The following is a 23,864-nucleotide window of genomic DNA, read 5'->3' as shown; positions in this document are numbered from 1 at the left end:
AAAGAACATGAAAGTAGAAAAATTATGCTTCGCTGTATATTGCTGTAGAAACTGCACTGTTCAGTAAAATTATTGTGACCACTTGTCAAAAGCCTGAATCTTTTGCAGTGCAGACTGCTGCTAGACGAGCAGGAAGAGAGTCAATGAGGTTCTGGAAGGTTACGTTATGTTAACCGGGGACCTAGAAACGACGGAGAGGCTCCGTCCCCGCCGCAGCCGCAGTGGTCCGCAACCCCACGACGACTACCGCAGTCCACTTCACCCCTCCGCCGCTCCACACCGAACCCAGGGTTATTGTGCGGTTCGGCCCTCGGTGGGCCCCCCAGGGAACCTCTCACATCAGAGGAGTGTAACCCCTATGTTTGCGTGGTAGAGTAATGGTGGTGTAAGCGTACGGGGAGAACTTGTTTGTGCAGCAATCGCCGACATTGTGTAGCTGAGGCGGAATGAGGGACTCAGCCCGCATTCGCCGAGGCAGATGGAAAACCGCCTAAAAACCATCCACAGACTGGCCGGCTCACCGGACCTCGACACAAATCCGCCGGGCGGATTCGTTAGGTTAGGTTAGGTTAGTGTTTTTTAACGTCCCGTCGACAACGAGGTCATTAGAGACGGGGCGGATTCGTGACGGGGTCCGGCGCTCCTTCCCGCCCGGAAAGCCGTGCGTCAGACCGTACGGCCAACCGGGCGTGCCTTCTGGAAGGTACCGACAGGGATGTGGAGCCATGCTGATTCCAGTGCCATTGACGAAGCGTTCCCACAGATCCTCTATTGGGCTTAAATCCGGGGAGTTTGGTGGTCAGGGGAGTACGGTAAACTTATCCTGGCGCTCTTCTCACCACGCACGTACGCTGCGGGCTGTGCGACACATTGCGTTGTCCTGCTGGTAGGTGCCATAGTGCCAAGGAAAACAAAACTGCATGTAGTTGTGGAGATTGTCCCCGAGGATAGATGCATACTTGTATTGATCCAATATGTCTTCCAGAATGATGAGACCATTCAGGGAATGCTACAAAATCATTCCCCAGACACTGTTGGTTGCCCCTTGGTTCATCTGGACGATCATTTACTCAACAGTTGCATGTCTATTCATCCGTACGCATCTCCATTGCCGTCATTCAACCTTGTCATCTATGGCCTGTTGTGCATCACAGTTGCCTCGGTGCCAGTTTTGGATAATGCTATTTTACCATGCATGGTATGCTTTGACCACGGCGGCACGGAACAGTTAATAAACTTAGTCGGCTCGGGAATGCTTCCACCCTTGGCCCGAAAGCCAATGATCAGGCCCTTTCGGACGCCAGATAAATCGCCTCGCTTCCGGTTTATGACAACGTCTACACTGTTTTCCGCTCCTTCAGGTTTGGGCCAGGGAAGTTGGGACCCCCGCTGCCTACATTATACGAGGGTAATCCCAAAAGTAAGGTCTCCTTGTTTTTTCTCTGTTTGTGTGGCAGTTGGTCACACTGTTATGAAAAGTGCATCATGCACTGTGTGTAAACATGCGCACGCCGCGATGAGGTGCTCAGTCTCGGCTAGGCAGCCGTTGAGAATGGAGCCCCCGTCGGACGTTACCGCCAAATGTGAATTGCGCGCAGTTATTCTGTTTTTGAACGCAAAGAACACTGCGCCGATTGAAATCCATCGCCAATTGACAGAAGTGTATGGTGAGTCGTACATGAATGTCAAAAATGTTCGTAAGTGGTGTAGAGAGTTTGCAGCTGGTCGGACTGAAATTCACGACGAACACAGGAGCGGGAGACCGTCAATTTCTGAGGAGACAGTGTCGAAGGTTGAGCAAAGCACGCGTCAAGATCAGCGGATCTGCACGTTGGTTCCTGAGGTTTCCCGAAGAACCGCTCACAGAATTTTAACGGAAACACTGAACTACCGGAAGGTGTGCGCAAGGTCGGTGCCACGCACGCTGACTAAGGACCACATGCGGCAAAGAGTTGATGCTTCCCGCGCATTTCTTCACCGCCTTGCAGCCGAACAGGACAACTTTCTGGACTCAATTGTCACGGGTGACGAAACCTGGGCATACCACTTTACACCTGAGACCAAGCAACAATCACGCCAGTTCATAACTTTCTGAACAGCATGGCGGCGAGGTAGTATGACATAGGCATACAAATACTGCCACAGCGTCTACAAAAATGCATCGACATAAATGGTGATTATGTCGAAAAATAGCTAAATGTTCAAGGTGAAAACAGATGTAAACCATTGTAGAAATAAACAGGTCAATGTACTAATAAAAAATTAGGAGACCTTACTTTTGGGGCCGGCCGTGGTGGCCAAGCGGTTCTAGGCGCTACAGTCCGGAACCGCGCGACTGCTACGGTCGCAGGTTCGAATCCTGCCTCGGGCATGAATGTATGTGATGTCCTTAGGTTAGTTAGGTTTAAGTAGTTCTAAGTTCTAGGGGACTGATGACCTCAGATGTTAAGTCCCATAGTGCTCAGAGCCATTTCAACCATTTCAACTTACTTTTGGGATTACCCTCGTACGTTAATGACCTTGCAAACAATATTAACAGTAACCTTATACTTTTCGCAGATGACACAGCTATCTATAATGACCTACTATCCGAAAATAGCTGCACAAATATTCAGTCACATTTTGCTTATGAAGCAACTGCACTGGCAGACGCTTAAACATAGACGCAAGCTATCCTGAAAAAGCTTTCTTACAAAGTTTCAAGAAAGACCTTGAAATGATGATTCAAGAAATATACACGGCCCACTCACATTAATGCCACCACCGCCTATGTTCGACGTCAGCGTGCAATATCCACTCACAGACGACAGGTTGCAGCACTAGCAGTGGAGGGTACACAACGAGTGTCGGAAAGGGGGGAGGGGCGGGAAACAGTGCAGTCTTGTCATAAAACGGAGACGAGGTGATTTATCTGACATCCAAAACGTCACGATCATTAGTTTTCGGTGGAAGCATTTCCGAAACGACTAAGTTTATAAACTGTTCCGTGCCGCCGACCGCTGTGGCCGAGCGGTTCTAGGCGCTTCAGTCTGGAACCGCGCTGCTGCTGCTATGGCCGGTGGTTCGAATCCTGCCTCGGTCATGGATGTGTGTGATGTCGTTAGGTTAGTTAAGTTGAAGTAGTTCTAAGTTTAGGGAACTGATGACCTCAGATGTTAAGTCCCATAGTGCTTAGAGCCATTCGAACCATTTTTCCATGCCGCCAGAGGTTAAAGCATACCATGCATGGCAAAATGGCCTTACCCAGAACCGGCACCAAGGCAACTGAGGTGCACCACTGACCATAGATGACAAGGGTGAATGACGGCTGTGGAGATGTGTACGGGTGAATAGAAGAGCAACCGTTGAGTAACTGACCGTCCAGATGTACCAAGAGGCTACCAACTATGCCTAGGGAGTGATTTCGTAGCATTCCTTGGGTGTTCACATCATTCTGAAAGGCATAATGGATTAACAAAAGTATGCACCTATCCTCGTGGACCATGTCCACCACTACATGCAGTTCTGTTTGTTTGTTTTCCTTGGCACAATAGCATCTACCAGCAAGACAATCCAATGTGTCGCACAGCCCACAGTGTGTGTACATGGTTCGAAAAGCACGAGAATGAGTTTATCGCACTCCACTGGCCACTAGACTCCCCGGATTCCTCCCAAAAGAGAATCTGTGGTACGTCTTCGATCGGGCTGTTCGCGATACAGGTACTCAACCGAGAAACGTAGCGCAGATGGCCATGGATCTGGACTCAGCATGGCTCCACATCCCTGTCGATACCTTCCAGAACCTCGTTGACTCTCTTCCTGCATGTCTCGCAGCAATCTGCACTGCAAACGATTATTCATGTTGTTGACAAGTGGTCACATTAATGTTACTGGGCGGTGTAGTTTCTACAGGAATGTACAGAAAATTACAATTTTCTTGCTTTTACGCTACTTACAAGAGAGGTCGTGTTCAACAGTAAGAATATGAGTGTATGAGATGACAAAAACTCTCGCGCTCAAGTGTATTAATCCTATCAAAACAAGGCTGCTGTGAAAGTGTGGGGTGTTATCTTCCATGATTATGTTGTAGCGGCACCACCGTTTAGGATAGGGAAAGTTAGTTTTGTGCAATATTCGGAACACGAGTAACATCCAGGTGCGGGCCGGATTGAAGTAAGTTAAGCATACCAGCAGTTGCGAAAGGAAATAGAGGCCACAGGGGAGTAGACCTGCAGGAGAGGGCACACACAGCAGTTTCCATGGCGCAAGTCACAGGCACAAGAGGGCCACTGGCCAACCTAACTGTAATGTATACACGCAAAACAGAGGCGCACAGCCAAGTATAAATAGGTGCCGTTTTCTAACGATATTCATTCAAGTGTGGCAGCTCTCCTGGATGGCGGGGCGTATCACACTGCCAGGCTACAAACAGCAACAGATGGGGCGACAGCGTCCAGTCCACGATGAGTCGTTGGTTCGACCCTCTGAGGTCGACACGGGGTTCAAAAATGGCTCTGAGCACTATGAGACTTAACATCTGAGGTCATCAGTCCCCTAGAACTTAGAACTACTTAAACCTAACTAACCTAAGGACATCACACACATCCATGCCTGAGGCAGGATTCGAACCTGCGACCGTAACGCTCGTGCGGTTCCAGACTGAAGTGCCTAGAACCGCTCGGCCACGACGCGAGGTCCGCAGCCAGCTAGGGCGGGCCACTCTTCAGCTCGCTACTGCGAGCAGTCGCCTCGGCTCCCGACACACACCGGAGACTTCTGAGGCGAGGACCGCACATTCGGACTCCGGATAGCGGTGGCTTGTGTGGTGCCACGACTCGGGCCACACCGCTGAGGACGCACGGCACAGGCATTGAGCAATTGTCAGCTGGTCACGCTACAGTTCCTGGCGATGCAGCGTGGAGACATCAAGGACAGTGACCACTGAGTTGGCTGCTGGTGCAGCCATCCTGACGTAATTGAAACTCTGCAGCTGGTGTAAAATACCGGCACGACACAACATTGCGTTGCACAGGCCGCTTGGGTGCTTCCTCAGCATTGCAGGGCCATGTGACGCAGATCGAGGTGAACGGAGCACTGTAGCGGAAACAGATAAATCATTTGGAATGTTCTCGCTGAGTTTTAATACGGCACCTCCTGGCATCCCACCCACTGCATTTGGTGTCAATAAGCCATATTTGGCGTCTGATACCACAACAATGTGATTGGACCTTATGTGCTTTCCAATAAATTCAATGGAGTCGTCTGCAAATCGTTACCTCAGCATGTCCTCCGACATCTCCTAGATGTGCCTCTGAGAAATACTCATCTTATGTGGTTTCAAAGTAGCCGGATCTTGAAACACCTTACATTCGATGTTACCAGTCATGTTGATGCACAAATGAAAGTATATGGTTCCAGAGACATTTCCAGGTCTCAAACATCTGTGATGAATACATGCAGACTGAAGAGACAAATGAAAATTTTTACCAAGCTGGATTTAAACACAGGTCTCCTGCTCAATAGGCAGATGCGCTAACCACTAAGCCACACTGGCACATTGGCTTCTCACAACTGCTCAATCTACCCTCAATCCAAATTCCCATTCACAGGGAATAGCAAGTGGGCTGAGGTGTGAAAGAAAATGTGGACTGAGCTAGGGTAGTCCATGCAGTGGTGCAGGGTGGTGTGGTGGTTAGCGCATCTGCCTAGTGAGTAGGAGACTCAGGTTCGAATTCTGGCCGTGGTACAAATTTTCAGTCTTCGCTTCAGTCTGCACATATACACCTCATTGATGTACAGTTTGGTAAACAATGGATTGATTGTAATGGTCCTGTTTGAAGGCCAGCTCGGTCACCGTATAAGTCACCAATATATTCATTCTTCTGGGGGCATATACAGACCCTAGTTTACGAGACTGTCATCGATGCTCACATGAACCTTATTGCTGGGATTGTCGCAGTCGTAATGTAGTACCAAACTCTGCAATTATCGAGCAACAGGTGATTGCGCATTGCTGTACAACCGACCTCGATCATGGTGGTCGATTTTTTTTTTTAACAATACCTGCCCCGGAACGATTGTGATTTCCTGCCAGGAAGGTCACAGGTCGTATTAAATGATGGAAAATCAGAGAGTAAAACGGAAGTGATATCCGAGGTTCCTCAAAGAAGTGTTATAGACCCTCTGCTGTTTCTAATATACACTGCTGGAAAAAAATTAGTATACCAGAAAAGATGACCTCAGTTTTGATTCGATGACAGTAGATGCCATCTGGAGCACAGTAGATGTACTGATAATGGTTTCAACACCGTATGCTAACAGATTGAGTAGTCGCACAGCTACCAGAGCACCATCTATGTCTACCCTTTAACATGAAATTCTCACAACCAGAAGACTCATTGTGGTGGAAACGTGTGAAGCAAGCAGGCAACCATGCCATGGAGATGCACTCGTGTTTCCTACAGCCAAGAGAGCGAGTTTAAAGGCATCAAATTGAGACCTTCTGAGTGGCAGGATGGTCATTTCAGAGAACTGCCACACAAGTTGGACGTGCTGCGTTAGTTATACAACAGTGGTAGCACCAGTGGTAACGTGAACATTCTCACACCTGTAGACAAAGTTCTGGATGTCCATTCAGCACAGACGTCCACCAGGTGTGGCAGATTGTACAGCTGCCACAGCACAGATAAGATGGCTTGTGAGACCAGACCTATCAACATCAAGTGTTGCGAACTGATTTTTAGCAGTGGGACTATGGGCATGCAGGCCTCTAGCGTGTCTTCCACTGACGCCACTGCATCAACATACACGGCTCAACTGGTGAGGTCAGAGGATCACTTGCAAGATGGGGTGTCGTGGTCTTCAGCGACGAAGCAAATTCTGCCTGCATGCAAGTGATGGTTGTTTGTGCACATAATGTTGACCTGGTGAGTGCTGTCTCCTTGAGTGCGTCCATCCAAGACACACTGGCCAACCCCAAGCCTTATGGGATGGGATGCAATAAGCTACAACTCATGTTCGGCTTTGGTGTTTCTGAAGGGGACCCTTACCAGCGCTCAGTACTTGCAGAATGTTGTTAGCTCCTTTCTTTCCCCATTCTTGCAAGACAAAGGTAATGTGTGTTCCAGCAGGATATTGCTCATTCACACACTTCAGGATGCTCTGCAAGACATGCAGTGACTTCCCTGGTCAGCACGACTCTAGACTTGCCTCCAATCAAGCACATGTATGATACTATGGGATGATAAATGACTTGTGCAACTCGTCAACCCACAATTCTTACAGAGATACATGAATAGGTCCAGCAAGCATTGCATAACATGTCGCAGGACAGTATTCACCATCTGCATGATCTATTGGTTGCCAGAGTCTGTACCTGAACTGCCACCCATGGAAGGTACACCACTTACTAATATGGGTGTTTCAGCATGGGTTGATATGTAATATCTCATAACTACTTCTGCTACAGATCTATGAATGTACACCATATGCACTACTGCAACAATAAATTTTGAGTGAATTGGAAGACACTCAAATAGTGTACTACCTTTTTCCAACACTGTATTACAATAGAATTAGGAAAAGGATACAAAACTACCCATTGTAAAGCTGAACCTCTGAGATGCAGACAGGCACAACAAAAAAACTGTTACACATTATACGTTTTGGCCAAAGCCTTCTTCAGCAAAGAAAATATACACATATTCAAACGAGCAAGCACACATGACTGCTACCATCAGAGCTTCAACCAGAATGCGACTTTCACTTGAATAACAACCTGGAGTGAGTTGGGGAAAGGGGAAGGATAGCAGAGTGTGTGTGTGTGTGTGTGTGTGTGTGTGTGTGTGTGTGTGTGTGTGTGTGTGAGAGAGAGAGAGAGAGAGAGAGAGAGAGAGAGGGGGGGGGGGGGGAGGGAGGGAGAGGGGGAGGGAGAGAGAGAGAGAGAGAGACCTATTTTTGACGAAGGCCTTACTGGCTAAAAACTTTATTTTTGACAGTTTTTTTGTCATGCTTATCTGCGACTCAGTACCTCTGCTTGTGGTGAGTAAGAACTTTCCTTTTCATAATACTGTTACTCTGTAATAAGCCACTGGACGCCTTGTGTCTACTAGACAAAAATACTCAAAAAGTATCCTTGAACAACGATCAAAATTTTGGCAGTGGAATTTGGGTTCAGGCCATATACATAATTGGAAAATCGGAGTATTCTTCTGGACAGCAATGTTCTTCTTCATTGTCTTCATCATCATATTCTTCTTCTGCTTCTTATCCAGTATTGGGTCTAGTGGCATGCTGCGGTCTCAGTCCATCTCCTTGCTAGTCCTTCTAGACTTCTTCTACCTTTGGGTTGGTACTTGAGGATTTTTTGAGGGATTTAGCCAGTCCTCATCTGTAGTATATGCTCTTTCCAAAACTTTTGTAGTTGTGTTGTGTTGAGAATTGGTTTTACTTTGAGATCCTTAAGGATGTTATCAGATATCTTCCTATACCACAGTGTTTAGCCAGCTCTTCCTCTCATGAACTGCATTAGTCTGTGTTCATCACCTCTATGGAGTGTCAGGCTTTGTCACCATATTAGAGGCTAGGCTTGGCGATGGCATTGTATAGTTTTAGTCTGCTGTGCTGCTGAACAAGGGATGGTCTGAAAATGCTTTTATTAGTACTATGCCTTTTGTGAAGTTTTTGATTTTGTGTTGGATATTGTTTTATTGAATGTAGAAAAGGTTGCACTGTGGGTGTTTGGATGTTCATACTTGTCTATTGAAAATTTGATTCTCTTGCAGTTTTTCCTGAAGGAAGATACAACTTCGGCTTTATTGCTGTTGTGTGTAGGTTGTACACTGATCTCTGTAACTGATCCTAGGATTCTGCATACACTTATGTGTCTAGGTCAGTTTGTCTGTCTACACTGATTCTGCCATGGGTATTTTTATTTCCATTCACTGATGATTATATATGACTTACCAAACGAAAGCGCTGGCATGTCGATAGACACACAAACATAAACACAAAATTCAAGCTTTCGCAACAAACTGTTGCCTCATCAGGAAAGAGGGAAGGAGAGGGAAAGACGAAAGGATATGGGTTTTAAGGGAGAGGGTAAGGAGTCATTCCAATCCCGGGAGCGGAAAGACTTACCTTCGGGGGAAAAAAGGACGGGTATACACTCGCACACACACACACACACACACACACACACACACACATATATATATATATATATATATATATATATATATCTCTTTCCGCTCCCGGGATTGGAATGACTCCTTACCCTCTCCCTTAAAACCCATATCCTTTTGTCTTTCCTTCTCCTTCCCTCTTTCCTGACGAGGCAACCATTGGTTGCGAAAGCTAGAATTTTGTGTGTATGTTTGTGTTTGTTTGTGTGTCTATCGACCTGCCAGCGCTTTTGTTTGGTAAGTTTCATCATCTTTCTTTTTATATATATATATATATATATATATATATATATATATATATATATATATATATATATATATATATCAGGAAAGAGGGAAGGAGAGGGAAAGATGAAAGGATGTGGGTTTTAAGGGAGAGGGTAAGGAGTCATTCCAATCCCGGGAGCGGAAAGACTTACCTTAGGGGGAAAAAAGGACGAGTATACACTCGCACACACACACATATCCATCCACACGTATACAGACACAAGCAGACATATGTGTGGATGGACGTGTGTGTGTGTGTGCGAGTGTATACCCGTCCTTTTCTCCCCCTAAGGTAAGTCTTTCCACTCCCGGGATTGGAATGACTCCTTACCCTCTCCCTTAAAACCCACATCCTTTCGTCTTTCCCTCTCCTTCCCTCTTTCCTGATGAAGCAGCCGTTGGTTGCGAAAGCTACTATATGTCATACATGATATAATTTTGCACATATATTCAGTGCTATATGTGGACACTGTCTGCAAAATGTGTTGCAAATACAATTTATAGTAAGGAAGTAATAAATTAAAATGTCAAGGCTGATACGACAGTTTTACCACATAAAAAGCAAAACTGTAGTGAGTGGTAAACTTTTTTTCCTTTCATCATTTTGTTGATGGTGTTAGCAAGTAAAAGTTTTGTAAAGGCTTGAAATTATATGTAAAGTTTGTTGCAAGTCACTAAGTGCTCTCATTTGCAGATAATCAATGAATATAGTCTGAGTATTTGTGAATGGTACGTTATACTTCATCAAGACTTATACATGGTTTATAGCTGTAATACTGATCCTAACGTGTTGAACCTTTCTCATCAGACTACTGTTGTTATGGCCTTCAGTCTGAAGACTGGTTTGATGCAGCTCTCCACGCTACTCTTATCTTGTGCGAGCCTCTTCGTCTCCAAATAACTAATGCAACCTACATCTTTCTGTACTGTATCCATCTCTTGCTCTCCCTCTACAATTTTCACCACACACACAAATACACACACACACACACACACACACACACACACACACACACACACACTTTCCTCCAATACTAAATTTGTGAAACTGGTGATCCCTCGATGTCCCAGAATGTGTCCCACCAACATATCCCTTCTTTTAGTCAAGTTATGCCACAAATTTCTTGTCTCCCCAATTCTATTCAGTACCTCCTCATTAGTTGCAAGATCAACCCATCTAATCTTAAACATTCTTCTGTAGCATCACATTTCGAAAGCTTCTGTTCTCTTTTTACCTAAACTATTTATTGTCCATGGCTACACTTCAGACAAATACTTTCAGAAAAGGCTTCCTAACTCTTAAATCTATATTTGATGTTAACAAATTTCTCTTCTTCAGAAATGCTTTACTTTCCATTACCAGTCTACATTTTATGTCCTTTCTACTTCAGCCATCCTCAGTTATTTTGCAGCAAGACTCATCTACTTCTTTAAGTGTCTCATTTCATAATCTAATTCAATTAGTATCACATAATTTAATTTGACTACATTCCATCTTTGTTATGCTTTTGTTCATCTTATATCCTCCGTTCAAGACACTGTCCATTCCATTCAACTGCTCTTCCAAGTCCTTTGCTGTCTTTGATAGAGTTACATTGTTTTTATTTTTCCTTCCTGAACTTTGATTCCTACTGAATCCAAACTGATTTTCCCTGAGGTCTGCTTCTACCAGTTTTTCCATTCTTCTGTAAAGAATTCCTGTTAGTATTTTGCAACCACGACATTTTAAACTGATTGTTTGGTAATTTTCACACCTGTCAGCAACTGCTTTCTTTGGAATTGAAATTACTACATTTTTCTTGAAATCTGTGGGTATTTTGCCTGTCTCATACATCTTGCACACCAGAAGGAAGAGTTTTGTCAAGGCTGTCAGTAGTTCTGATGGAATATTGTCTACTCCGGAAGACTTGTTTTGAGTTAGATCGTTCAGAGCTTTGTCAAATTCTTTTCGCACTATCATATCTCCCTTCTCATCTACATCTACACCCACTTCTCTTTCTAAGGTATTGCTTTCAAGCTCATCTGCTTTTTATAGACCACCTTTCAGCTTTTCCTTCTTTGCTTAGGACTGGTTTACCATCTGAGCTCTTGATATTCATACAGCTGCTTTATTTCTCCCCAAAGGCCTCTTTAATTTCCCTGTAGGTGTTATCTATCTTTATCCTAGTGAAATATGCTTCTACATCCTTACATTTGTCATCTAGCCATTCCTTCATAGCAATTTTGCAGTTCTTGCAGTCTCATTTTTTAAATGTTTGTATTCCCTTTCGTCCGCTTCATTTGCTGCATTTTTATATTTTCTCCTTTCTTCAGTTAAATTCAGTACCTCTAGTGTTACCCAAGGATTTCTACTATCCATCATCTTTTTACCTACTTGATCCTCTGCTGCCTTCAGTATTTCATCTCTTAAAGCTACTCATTCATCTTCTACTGTGTTCCTTTCCCCTGTTCTAGTCAACCATTGTATAATGCTCCTTCTGAAACTCTCAACAACCTCTTGTTTTTCCAATTCCTTCAGTTTTAATATACAGTGCCTAACCAATAAGTTGTGGTCAGTGTCCACATCAGCCCCTGGAAATGTCTTAAAATTTAAAATCTAGTTCCTTAATCTCTGTCTGACCATGATATAACCAATCTGAAACCTTACTGTGTCTCCAGGTCTCTTCCACATATACAACCTCCTTTTATGATTCTTAAGTCAGGTCTTAGTGATAATTAAATTATGCTCTGTGCAGAATTCTACTAGGTGGCTTCCTCTTTCATTCCTTTCCCCTTGTCGATGTTCACCTCCTTCCCTTCCCTTTGCTACTATCAAATTCCAGTCCCTCATCATGTTTTAATTTCATCATAAGACTATATCTCTTAACAAGCAGATTAATCAACAATTTCAATATTTAAATTCAGTCACTTTTTATAAGAAACACCGAAAATCAAATTTTTGTTGCCCCTGGAAACCATTAGGTAGGCAACCTGCAACTTAGTTAAGGTTATGCATTGCAGGATAGCCATTAAGTAACATATATAGCTGTTGTTTAATTGTTATTAATAGCTAAGTATGTATGTTAAGTATGTATGCTAAGTAAGTATGTATGGTGTTTTTTAAAGAAAATATGTCCTTTTGTCTGTAGCCACTGAGCACTGTTTATAATACCAGCACATAACTACTTGAAATGCAGTATTAAATGAACTTTGCTAGTAACTGACATACAGCTAACAGAAATTTTCAATTTATAAATATAACTATAAATATAATTTGTAGAAAGAGTTAGCACTGCTGGCCAATTTTGAGGGCAGGCTCATTTTTAAATGCACAAATGAGTGTGTGTAAATCATCCATGTAAGTATATAACAAAAATCACATGCCATGTGAAGTTACTTATGGCATGGAAGTCAACCTCAGAATAAGTATTCACAATCCACACATTTACAAACGTTTGTAAACATTCACAAATCTCTGTGTGGATGTCATGAGTCAACTTGTGAACAGCACTGATTACTCAGTAGTAGCCATATTTCCTCACACTGGCTTTGTGGATTAGCAATATACTCCACATTGTATTTTTGCTCATCAGCAATCTGTCCTGTAGCTGTTGCTGATGTATAACTGTTTACCTCACAACCGTTGGTGCAGTGTGTCAGGAACTCACAGACCTGGGACATCTGACAGTCTTGATACAACTTAAATGGATGTCAGCACTGCCATATTCAGTACAGGCCCTGAAAGTGAGGAGGGAGATGCAGCCCAAAACTCATCTGAATGTGGGGCCTATGCTATCATCACTACTTCATACCTGGTATAGCAGAGTCATTGAAATGAGATTTCTGACAGTCAGCAGCCCTGTTGCCATCTTACAATTGTGAAGTGCAGATGCTGCAGGCAAAAACTGTAGTTGTTAAAAGAACTGGGACAAAAATGAGGCATTGTCATAGAGATGTAGAATATCTCGATATTGGTTGAGGTACGCAAGTGAGGCAGCTGCGCCAAACCCACTGCAGCTGTCACGGATTTTCTTTCACAATTTGTACTATAGCTACTGCTCGCTCAGTTACTTTCAGTAACGTCTCAGCTTCGAATGACACAAATAAAAGATTACAGTTTGGTGTTCCATTGGCAATGAGGCTATTACTGATGGAGCTGAAGCTTGGAATGTGGAAGAAAACCAGCCCAGTCAGTTTCAATGGAACCATCCTGGTATTTGTGTTAAGCAATTTAGATTAACAACAGAAAATGTAAATCTTGATGGCCAGGCTGCAATTTGAACCATTATCTTCCTGAATGTGCTGTAAATGTCACTTTTAGTTGGTGGTCATTATGACAAACCTCAATAATATATACAGGTTAGTCCATTAATAGTGACCTGGACAAATGTCTCACGAAATAAGCATCAAACAAACAAACTACAAAGAACGAAACTCATCTAGCTTGAAGGGGGACACCAGATGGCACTGTGGTTGGCCCACTACATGGCACTGCCATAGGTCAAACAGATATCAACTGCATTTTTTAAAATAGGAACCCACATTTTTTATTACATATTCATGTAGTACGAAAAGAAATATGAATGTTTTAGTTGGACCACTTTTTTGCTTTGTGATAGATGGCGCTGCAATAGTCACAAACGTCTTATAAGTACATGGTATCACATAACATTCCACCAGTGTGGACAGTATTTGTTTCATGATACATTAACCGTGTTAAAATGGATCATTTACCGACTGCGGAAAAGGTTGATATCCTGTTGATGTATGGCTATTGTGATCAAAATGCCCAACAGGCATGTGCTATGTATGCTGCTTGGTATCCTGAACAACATCATCCAAGTGTCTAGATCATTCGCAGGATAGTTACGTCATTTACGGAAACAGAAAGTGTTGAGCCACATGTGAAATGTCAACCAAGACCTGTAACAAATGATGATGCCCAAGTAGGTGTTTTAGCTGCTGGCATGACTAATCTGCACATCAGTAGCAGACAAATTGTGCGAGAATCGGGAATCTCAAAATCGTCGGTGTTGAGAATGCTACATCAACATCAATTGCACCCGTACCATATTTCTATGCACCAGGAATTGCATGGCAACTACTTTGAATTTCGTGTACAGTTCTGCCACTGGGCACAAGAGAAATTACGGAATGATGACAGATTTTTTGCACGTGTTCTATTTAGTGATTAAGCGTCATTCACCAACAGCGGTAACGTAAACTGGCATAATATGCACTATTTGGCAATGGAAAATCCATGATGGCTGCGACAAGTGGAACATCTGCAACCATGGCGGGTTAATGTATGGTGCGGCATTGTGGGAGGAAGGATAATTGGTCCCCATTTTATTGCTGATTTCCTACGTAATGTTCTACCAATGTTACTACAAGATGTTACACTGCATGACAGAATGGCAATGTACTTCCAACATGATGGATGTTGGCACATAGCTCACATGCGGTTGAAGTGGTATTGAATAGCATATTTCTTGACAGGTGGATTGGTCATCGAAGCACCATACCATGGCCCGCACGTTCACTGGATCTGACATCTCTTTCTGTGGGGAAAGATGAAGGATATTTGCTATCGTGATCCACCGACAATGCCTGACAACATGCGTCAGCGCATTGTCAATGCATGTGCGAACATTACGGAAGGTGAACTACTCGCTGTTGAGAGGAGTGTCGTTACACGTACTGCCAAACACATTGAGGGTGACGGACATCATTTTGAGCATTAATGTGGTATTTACAGGTGATCACATTGTAACAGCGTGCATTCTCAGAAATGATAAGTTCACAAAGGTACCTGTATGACATTGGAACAACCGAAATAAAATGTTCAAATGTACCTAAGTTCTGTATTTTAATTTAAAAAACCTACCTGTTACGAACTGTTCATCTAAAATTGTGAGCTATGTGTTTGTGACTATTACAGTGCCATCTATCACAAAGCAAAAAGAGTGGTCCAACTAAAACATTAATATTTCTTTACGTACTACACGAATATGTAATAAAAAATGGGGGTTCCTATTTTAAAAAATGCAGTTTATATCCATTTTACCTATGGCAGCGCCATCTGGTGGGCCAACCATAGCACCATCTGGTTTCCCCTTCAAGCTAGACAAGTTTCGTTCTTTGTAATTTTTTTGTTTGACACTTATTTTGTGAGATATTTGGCCCGGTAATGATCAATGGACCACCCTGTATACAGGGTGAAGCAAAATTCGTGCACTCAGGCTTTACAGGGTGACTCCTCACATGCCAGCAATAAAAAAATGTTTGTCACAAAATTTCGTCTGGCGAGTACATCCCTCAGAAAAACGACGTTAAAGAGTGGCAGTCTGGCAACACTGTAACAACACGTATGCTAACTACCTCTGACAACACACTTTAGTTATGATGCACAGTTGGCGCAGTGGATAGAGTTTTGGATTAGCATGCAGGAGGTTGAGGGTTCAATCCTGGGTTGGGGCACTTTTTTTTTATTTGCTAATTTCATTCTGACATTTCATTCTGTAATATATACCATTTCTTATGTCACACGTATCCTAAATTTACAACATTTTGTAATGCTAACACAACAAATACATGGTTAGGCAAATAAGAAATTGGCAGTTGAAACAATTAATGGGACCATGGTGATAACACATACATATACTAATCGAGTTTGGACATTATTCGTAAAGCACGTTGCTAGTCCTATTGGTAACGTAAGGCCATAACAAAATGTAATGGACCTGAATGAGGTAAGAATAATAGTTGGTACTAATCTATGTGACCATTAGAGGAGGGTACAAAGAAAACAGATTTCGCTTCTAGTAGAGGAAGTGGTGCGAATAAATTTGAGCCCATGATGTGGAAAGGGCATCTTTCAAAGCTGACCGATCTTCCATTTCTACGATTGTCATATGTAAGTGTACATGTTTTCCAGAGGACCCGCTGCAATCACTGTTGCCAGTTAAGATGCCAGATACCATACCACTTGGACTACATTTACCAAATAAGAAACATATGCTTGAACCCAGGATTGACTCTCAACCTCCTGCATGCTAACCCAAAACTCTATCCACTGCACCAATTGTACTGAACAACTACTTCCTGTTGTTTACTATGCATGTGGTTACAGTGTTGCCAGATTGCTACTCTTTAACATCCTTTTTCTGCTGGATGTGCTCGCTGGACAAAATTTTGTGCCAGACATTTTTTTAATGCTGGCATGTGAGGAGTCGCACTGCAAAGCCCGAGTGCACAAATTTCGCCTCACCCTGTATACTATAAACAATTTATTATAACAGAAACTGCTGTTGTCTGTATTTCACTTTACACTGTATGTACACAATAAGTAAATATATCTGGACTTACATCAAAAACATGCAGGGGAGACAAAGACAAATTTACAAATGATGTAAGGTGGCTTATCACTTAACAGTAGTTTTAGTTCTCAATTCTGATTAAATCCAGCGTATGGACACCACTAATACTTCACAAGCTGAGACTGTAAAAACTCACACATTGAAGCCACTGCTGACAGTTAAGCATATGTTATATAATTGTCTTCTCCATTGTATGCTGTGTTATAATTTTCAGTATATTCAATGTAAGCTATTGTAGAATAACAGGTATGACAATTGGGTGTTCTATGCTATACTTGACTATCTTAGATAATACGCATTTCAGAGTCACTATTTTTTCATGTCTTATTCTTGTTAATCATACTCCAAAAATTTAAGACATTCCACATAGCCAACTGGGGCCACCATCTATTGACATCTGCACGTTTCAAAGCAGCTGCAGCCAGTAAAGCAGTTATTAGATTGAACCTTATAGTTTCCTTGCGTATAACAAACAAGGTTTTGCTGTGGGTCATGCCAAGCCTGAAAATGCACCTTCTCAGGCTGCAGCACTGAAATGCCAACCCACAGAAACTCCTAATGAATCTCCTGATGAAAATCAGGCAGAAAAAAATAAAGAACCACTACCTTCAACAAATGGTGCTTTGATTAAGCTAAAACAATAAGAAACTATTTTTGATCCAAGCAACTGGTTACAGAAAGACCATCTGCAAGAAACCACAGAAAAATCACAGAATGCAAAATGAAATTATTTTAAGTATTTTAAGAAACTCATCTGTGACTCAGATAGTGGCTGGTAGGTAAGCATACAAGGTGGAACCAGAATGTTTAAAGCAACAAAGAAAAACTTCTGAAAAAAATTGCAATGTCTTCCACATTAAGAGATCTACACTGAACCTCTACCAGAGGAGAGGATAGAGTATAGTAAATGCTGAACATCTACTATAGGAGAACATTGTCCAAAGATCTTACCAAAGTTCAAAGAAATTCAGGACATATAAAAAAGACTGTTAGTAACATGAAAGCTAGTTTCTAGTTACTCAAGGATGAGACAGAAACTGAAATTGAGGACAGCAAAACCGAAGGAGAAATACTGCACTCAATTTTCTAATGTTTCTTTACAAATGACAACACATGACTACTGCCCCAATATTTAATTTGCATACCACTGCTAGGATGAATTAAATAGAGATTAGTGTCAGAGGCATTGAAAAACAACTGCCATGACTAAAATTGAACAAATCTCCAGAGGGCAATGGAATCCCTATCAGATTCTATATTTAATTTGCTTCCCATTTACCAGTTCCATTCGCATATGGGAGTTGGGAAGAATAATTGATTAAATTCCTTAGAGCATTCTGTAATTGTTTATGTGCTGTAATTGCTATAACTGTGTCATCATGACTCTTATGGGAGTGATATGTAGGGGTTGCGATGTATTGCATGATTTCTCACTTAAATCTGGAGAAAGATACCTTTGTATTAGATTTTAAAATTGCCTTAATAATTGCGCTTCATTGTAATAAAAATTTATGCAATTAAAAACAAGACAATTAAAAAATATTCTATTAATACATCAAAGAAAAAATCTTCCAAATTCATTGCTTAATGGTTACATCATCAACTTTGTTGCAGTAGTATTGAAAAAGTGAAATCGTAATCTGAACTTCAAATTTTTCTTACTTTGTGTACTTAGTTATTAATTTTTAATTGGACATTTCATGTTTTTAGTTTCATTATAATGTGATGTATTTCCAGAATTATTGCTTTAGCTAATTCTTCATTATTGATTTGGCTTGTTAAAAACTGCATTCCAACCTCAGCATCAATATTATTTCATTTCTGGGTAATGTATATCTAGAAATCAAAGCAATTTTTTTTTTTGCCTGCATTGTAACATTAACAATTTTATAAAAATATGTCACTGCATGTGTCCAAGGATGATGAATTTATGTTTCTATAAATAGTGAGAAGAACTAGCTAACATTTATATCTATTGCACAAAGATGACAAATTAAGTTTATTGACCAGGCCAGAAAATAAAGAAATAGTTTCAGTGAGATTCCATACATGTTGTTATGAACTCAATTATGTTCCAGGAGGCAACAACGGCATTTGTAACACTAGTGAAAGATGAGGAAGATACCTCAGAAAATGAAAGTTCAGACGGGAGAACTGAGATGCCTAACATTAGGAACAGCAGCAGCTCTATGGAAATTTACACTTTACATGTCTTCTCTGATATCCGGCACAGATATGCAAAAACCCTTGTGCACAGCAAGATTGCTAACCTACAGAATGAATCAAATGAGATACAGTTTAAGATTGTGCTTCCTGATTCAGCTTTCATATCTGGATTTATTATGTAAGTTATGAAAGGTAATGGAAAATTATATTTAATCTAAGAACAAAATATACAAGAATATTTTTTACAGCCAGCCAATACATTATAACAAAAAATGCTAACAATATAGGTTCTTTGAACTTCTCTCTCTCTCTCTTTCTTTTTTATTTACTCATCAGTGGTTACTGCGAAATGAAACAATATAAGTTTCTATTCATGAAAGACAAAAAAACTTTACAGAAGCTCTTCTGCGAACCTTGCAGAACTAGCACTCCTGAAAGAAAGGATACATGAAAGACAAATAAATTTTCAAGCTTCAGGTAAATACAGATAAAATGCCTATCTACGAGGGCCGTTCAGAAAGTAACCTCCGGTTGATTTAAAAAAATACACCAAGTTAAATAAAAATATTTTAATATATACATCTTACAACTACATCTTTGCACTATTTTTCTACATAGTCTCCATAGCAATTGAGGCACTTATCGTATCTCTTCACATCATCATCATCTTGGACAGTTTCCAGCCACTGGCTGGGTCTGTCGGGAACACAAGCCTCTCCACCGTGTTCTGTCTTTCCACCATTCCCCCTCTTCCACCTTCGTCCAGTTCTCTCCTCTTCTCACCACACATTCCTTCACTCCCTTCACCCATCTATCTCTTGGTCTTCCTCTGGGCCTCTTCCCCTCCAGTTGCAGATCAAACATCCTCTTTGGAATTCTTCCCTCATCCATTCTCTTCATGTGTCCATACCACTGCAGTCTTGATTTTTCTATCCTGTCCTGTACTGGTTCCTCCTTTAGTCTTTCCCTCACATACAAATTTCGCAATCTGTCTCGTCTTGTTACACCCAACCTGCTCCTCTGGAACTTCATTTCACTAGCCTGTATTCTACTTTTGTCGCTTTTGTGCATTACCCATGTCTCACTTCCGTATGTCAATATGGGGACAAAGTAGGTTCGGTATATAATTCCCTTGGATTTCTGTGGCACCTCCTTGCTCCAAATAAGCCCCCTAATGCATTTGTAGAACTGCCCTGCTTTTCTGCATCTTTCATTTATTTCCATTGCGTTTCCCCCCTTACTTTCAATCACGCTTCCCAGGTACTTGAAGTTCTCTACCACTTGTAGTTTTTCCCCTCCACAAGTTATATCCACATTTGGCCTATTCTTCTTCCTTGTTGTGACGATTATTTCACTTTTCTTTGCAGAGAAATGCATTCCATATTGTGCTGCCGTTGCCTCCCATGCATCTAACTGCTCTTGCACCTCCTTCACGCAATTTCCCCATAACATCAGGTCATCGGCAAAAAGCACTGCTTTCATTTTATGATCTCCAATTGCATCTGATACTTGCTGTAGGATTTCATCCATAACAATAATAAACAATAAAGGCGAAAGTGCACTTCCCTGTCGCAGCCCATTTTCCAGCTTGAACCATGCAGTACGTTCCCTCCCCACTTTCACACAACTCTCACTTCCCTCATACATTTTTCTGACTTTTCGTGTAATCTCTTCATCTATCCCTTTTGCGTTCAGCACATCCCAGAGCTTGTCCCTACAGATACTATCATACGCCTTCTCAATATCCAAAAAGGCCATGATTAAGTCCTTCCCGTACTCATAGTGCCTTTCCTGCAGTTGCCTTACCGCAAATATGAGGTCCGTTGTTGATCTTCCCGGTCTGAAACCGTACTGCTCCTCTTGCAGTCTACTTTCAATACTGCTTCTTATTCTCTTCTCCAGCATCTTTTCATAGATTTTTCCACAGTGGCATAGCAGGGTGATTCCTCTGTAGTTCTCACATCTCCTTTTATCCCCTTTCTTGAAGATCGGGACTATAATTCCTTTCTTCCAATCCTCAGGAATTCTGTTCTCCTTCCACACCACCCTCAGCACTCTGTATAGCCACTGGGTTCCTACTTCTCCTGCTGCTCGTATCATATCCACTGTTACTTCGTCCCAACCTGGTGCCTTGCCTCTTCACAAGCTTTCAAATTCCTTCTGCATAAAAATCACCCGCTTGTGCCTGGAGCCAGCCTGTGACCGCATCTTTGAGCTCTTCGTCGTCATCAAACCGCTGTGACCCGAGCCATTTCTTCAAATGCATGAAGAGGTGATAATCACTTGGCACCAGGTCTGGGCTGTAAGGTGGATGGTTGATAACGTCCCACTTGAAGGACTCAAGAAGGGCCGTTGTTCTGCGAGCAGAGTGAGGACGGGCGTTATCGTGCAAAAAAACGATACCGGAAGTCAGCATACCACGGCGTTTGTTCTGTATAGCCCGTCGTAACTTTTTTATTGTTTCACAGTACAAGTCTTGATTAATGGTCGTACCACGTTCCATGAATTCAACCAACAACACCCCTTTGGCATCCCAAAACACCGTTGCCATCAGTTTTCTGGCAGAAAAATCTTGCAAGGCTTTTCTTGGTTTGGTAGGCGAATTTGAATGTGCCCACATCTTTGATTGTTCTTTTGTCTCAGGGTTCACGTACTTAATCCAGGTTTCGTCACCGGTCACGATTCTGTTTAACAATGGTTCTCCTTCATCCTCATAACGTGACAGAAAGTCTAATGCAGAGGCCATTCTTTGAGTTTTGTGGCGGTCGGTAAGAATTTTGGGCACCCATCGTGCACAGAACTTACGGTAACCCAATCTTGCTGTCACTATCTCGTACAAGAGAGTCTTAGAAATCTGTGGAAAACCAGTAGACAACTCCGACATTGAGAAACGTCGATTTTCACGAACTTTTGCATCAACTGTCTGAACGAGTTCGTCAGTCACCAATGATGGTCTACCACTCCTCTCTTCATCATGAACGTTTTCTCATCCACTTTTAAATAAACGTACCCATTCACGGACAACTCCTTCACTCATAACTCTTGGTCCGTACACGGCACAAAGCTCACGATGAATAGCTGCTGCAGAATATCCTTTGGCTGTAAAAAACCTTATGACAGCACGCACTTCACATTTGGCGGGGTTTTCTATTGCAGCACACATTTCAAACTGCCACAAAAACTAAACTAGCGCAGGTACGACGTTCACTCGACCACGGCTTGATGCCGACTGACCTGTTGAGTGCGTGAACGCACAGATGGCGTCGCTACTCCCCCCACAACCCGCACTGTGACCAATCGGAGGTTACTTTCTGAACCGCCCTCGTATATATGTGAAGGAGCCATCATCTCCATAATTATGAACAAAAGAAGACTGTCCATCGAATTAGACAATGAAAGGTTTGTTAATACATAAGAGGCAATCAAAAAGTTTCTGTTCAAAGGCTGTACAGAAAAGAATAACAGCACATTGGTCATATTTGGACAGATTTGGTAATAATGTTGCCATAGTTCACATTTCTGCATTTACCACTTGCACTTTGGAAAGACAAGAATCCCACACTAATCCACTGTCTGCATGTAATCAAGAGTTGTGCTACCTTGCTCACATGCTGCAGCAATGCCCTCAAAAGGAAACTTTTTGAAAACCTCTTATAGAATAAAGTGGAAAGAAGGAAAAGAAATTAAATGTTTGGGCATAAAAGAAAAGGAGGGAAAAGGCAAATTAGAGAGAATAGACACAGAGTACAGCAGGTAGCATTGAATATTAACAGATGATATTTAAAACAAACTGAAAGCAAGCTGATGACATATATTGGATGTTTCAGGAGGAATAGTAAATATTTTCATTTCACTAAAACACTGCATGTATGGCCAGATGTTATTGGTTACGGAAATACAGCTAGTTACTGCTGTCATTTTACACAGTAGTTTTCATTTTGTGTGTCTGCATACCAGATGCTTGAGATTATTTATTGTGATTAACTCTTCTTGGGTGATGAGTCGAGTGGTGGCGTCGTCTTGTAGGCTGATCACCCGAGAAGTGTTCATCACTGGAATACGCAAAGAAAGCCTGCAATTGCAGATTACTTATTGACTACCATTTTTCTTTCAAAGTTCAAGTTATGCTTCAGTTTACATATAATTGATTATTTCAACAGATACTGTGATTAACTAGCCAGTGCTACTGTTACTACGACAAAGAAAGTTTGGTAGAATGTAAATAATTTGGGTTTAAAGGAAAGTATTGAGTCATTGACTGCACACACACACACACACACACACACACACACACAAAGGTGTGCATGTGTGCAGCTGCTATGAAGTTGGTGTAAGAGTTTTGTAATGGAAATGCTGCTGCTACTTGTAGTGAATATGGTACATGATACCCTAATGGCAGAGTATCGAATTCCAGAGTGTTTACTCATGCTTAACTGAACTGTGAGACACTGGTTCAGTACCAACAGTCATTTCTCATCTTTACATGCAAATGAGCAGAGTGTGGATGAAGTGTGGTAGAATGTAGCCCTCCAGTGAGCACACACAGAATTTCTACACATATCAGTGTTCCATGTTCAAGAATAAGGCATGCATTGCATATGCACAACCTCTGTCATTATCATTTACAGTGAATTCAAGACCTTTGCAATGAAGGTACAGGCAAGTGATTGGAATTTTGACAATGGCTAATTACAAACTGTCAAATACTTCCACACATACTATTTAGTGATGAAGCCATTTTCGCTCATGATGGTATGAGTAACACTCACAACTCAAATCAGTGATCTGATCAAATCCCACATATCATTGTGGAGACACCTTGTCAGGAACAGTTCTCTGTAAATATGTCATATGGGTGATGGACAATCAGTTGACAGGGCCTGTTATGTTACTGCATCTTACAGGGCCCTGT

The 23,864-nt window shown here is 42.0% G+C and overlaps 1 protein-coding gene across 1 annotated transcript in view; it reads left to right on the top strand.

Annotated features, from left to right (window-relative positions):
• LOC124775894 (inter-alpha-trypsin inhibitor heavy chain H4-like) overlaps nucleotides 1-23,864 on the top strand; it is a 148,114-nt gene that overhangs the window by 50,767 nt on the left and 73,483 nt on the right. Inside the window, exon 2 of the mRNA XM_047250732.1 lies at nucleotides 18,865-19,130. Coding sequence (XP_047106688.1) covers nucleotides 18,946-19,130 — 185 coding nt within the window. The 5' untranslated portion in view covers nucleotides 18,865-18,945. The remainder of the gene's footprint in view (nucleotides 1-18,864; nucleotides 19,131-23,864) is intronic.

The sequence above is a fragment of the Schistocerca piceifrons genome, chromosome 1, assembly GCF_021461385.2.
Source record: "Schistocerca piceifrons isolate TAMUIC-IGC-003096 chromosome 1, iqSchPice1.1, whole genome shotgun sequence".
NCBI classification, from domain to species: domain Eukaryota; kingdom Metazoa; phylum Arthropoda; class Insecta; order Orthoptera; family Acrididae; genus Schistocerca; species Schistocerca piceifrons.
The sequence above is the reverse complement of the archived record's forward strand: the minus strand, read 5'-3'. Positions and strand labels throughout refer to the sequence as shown.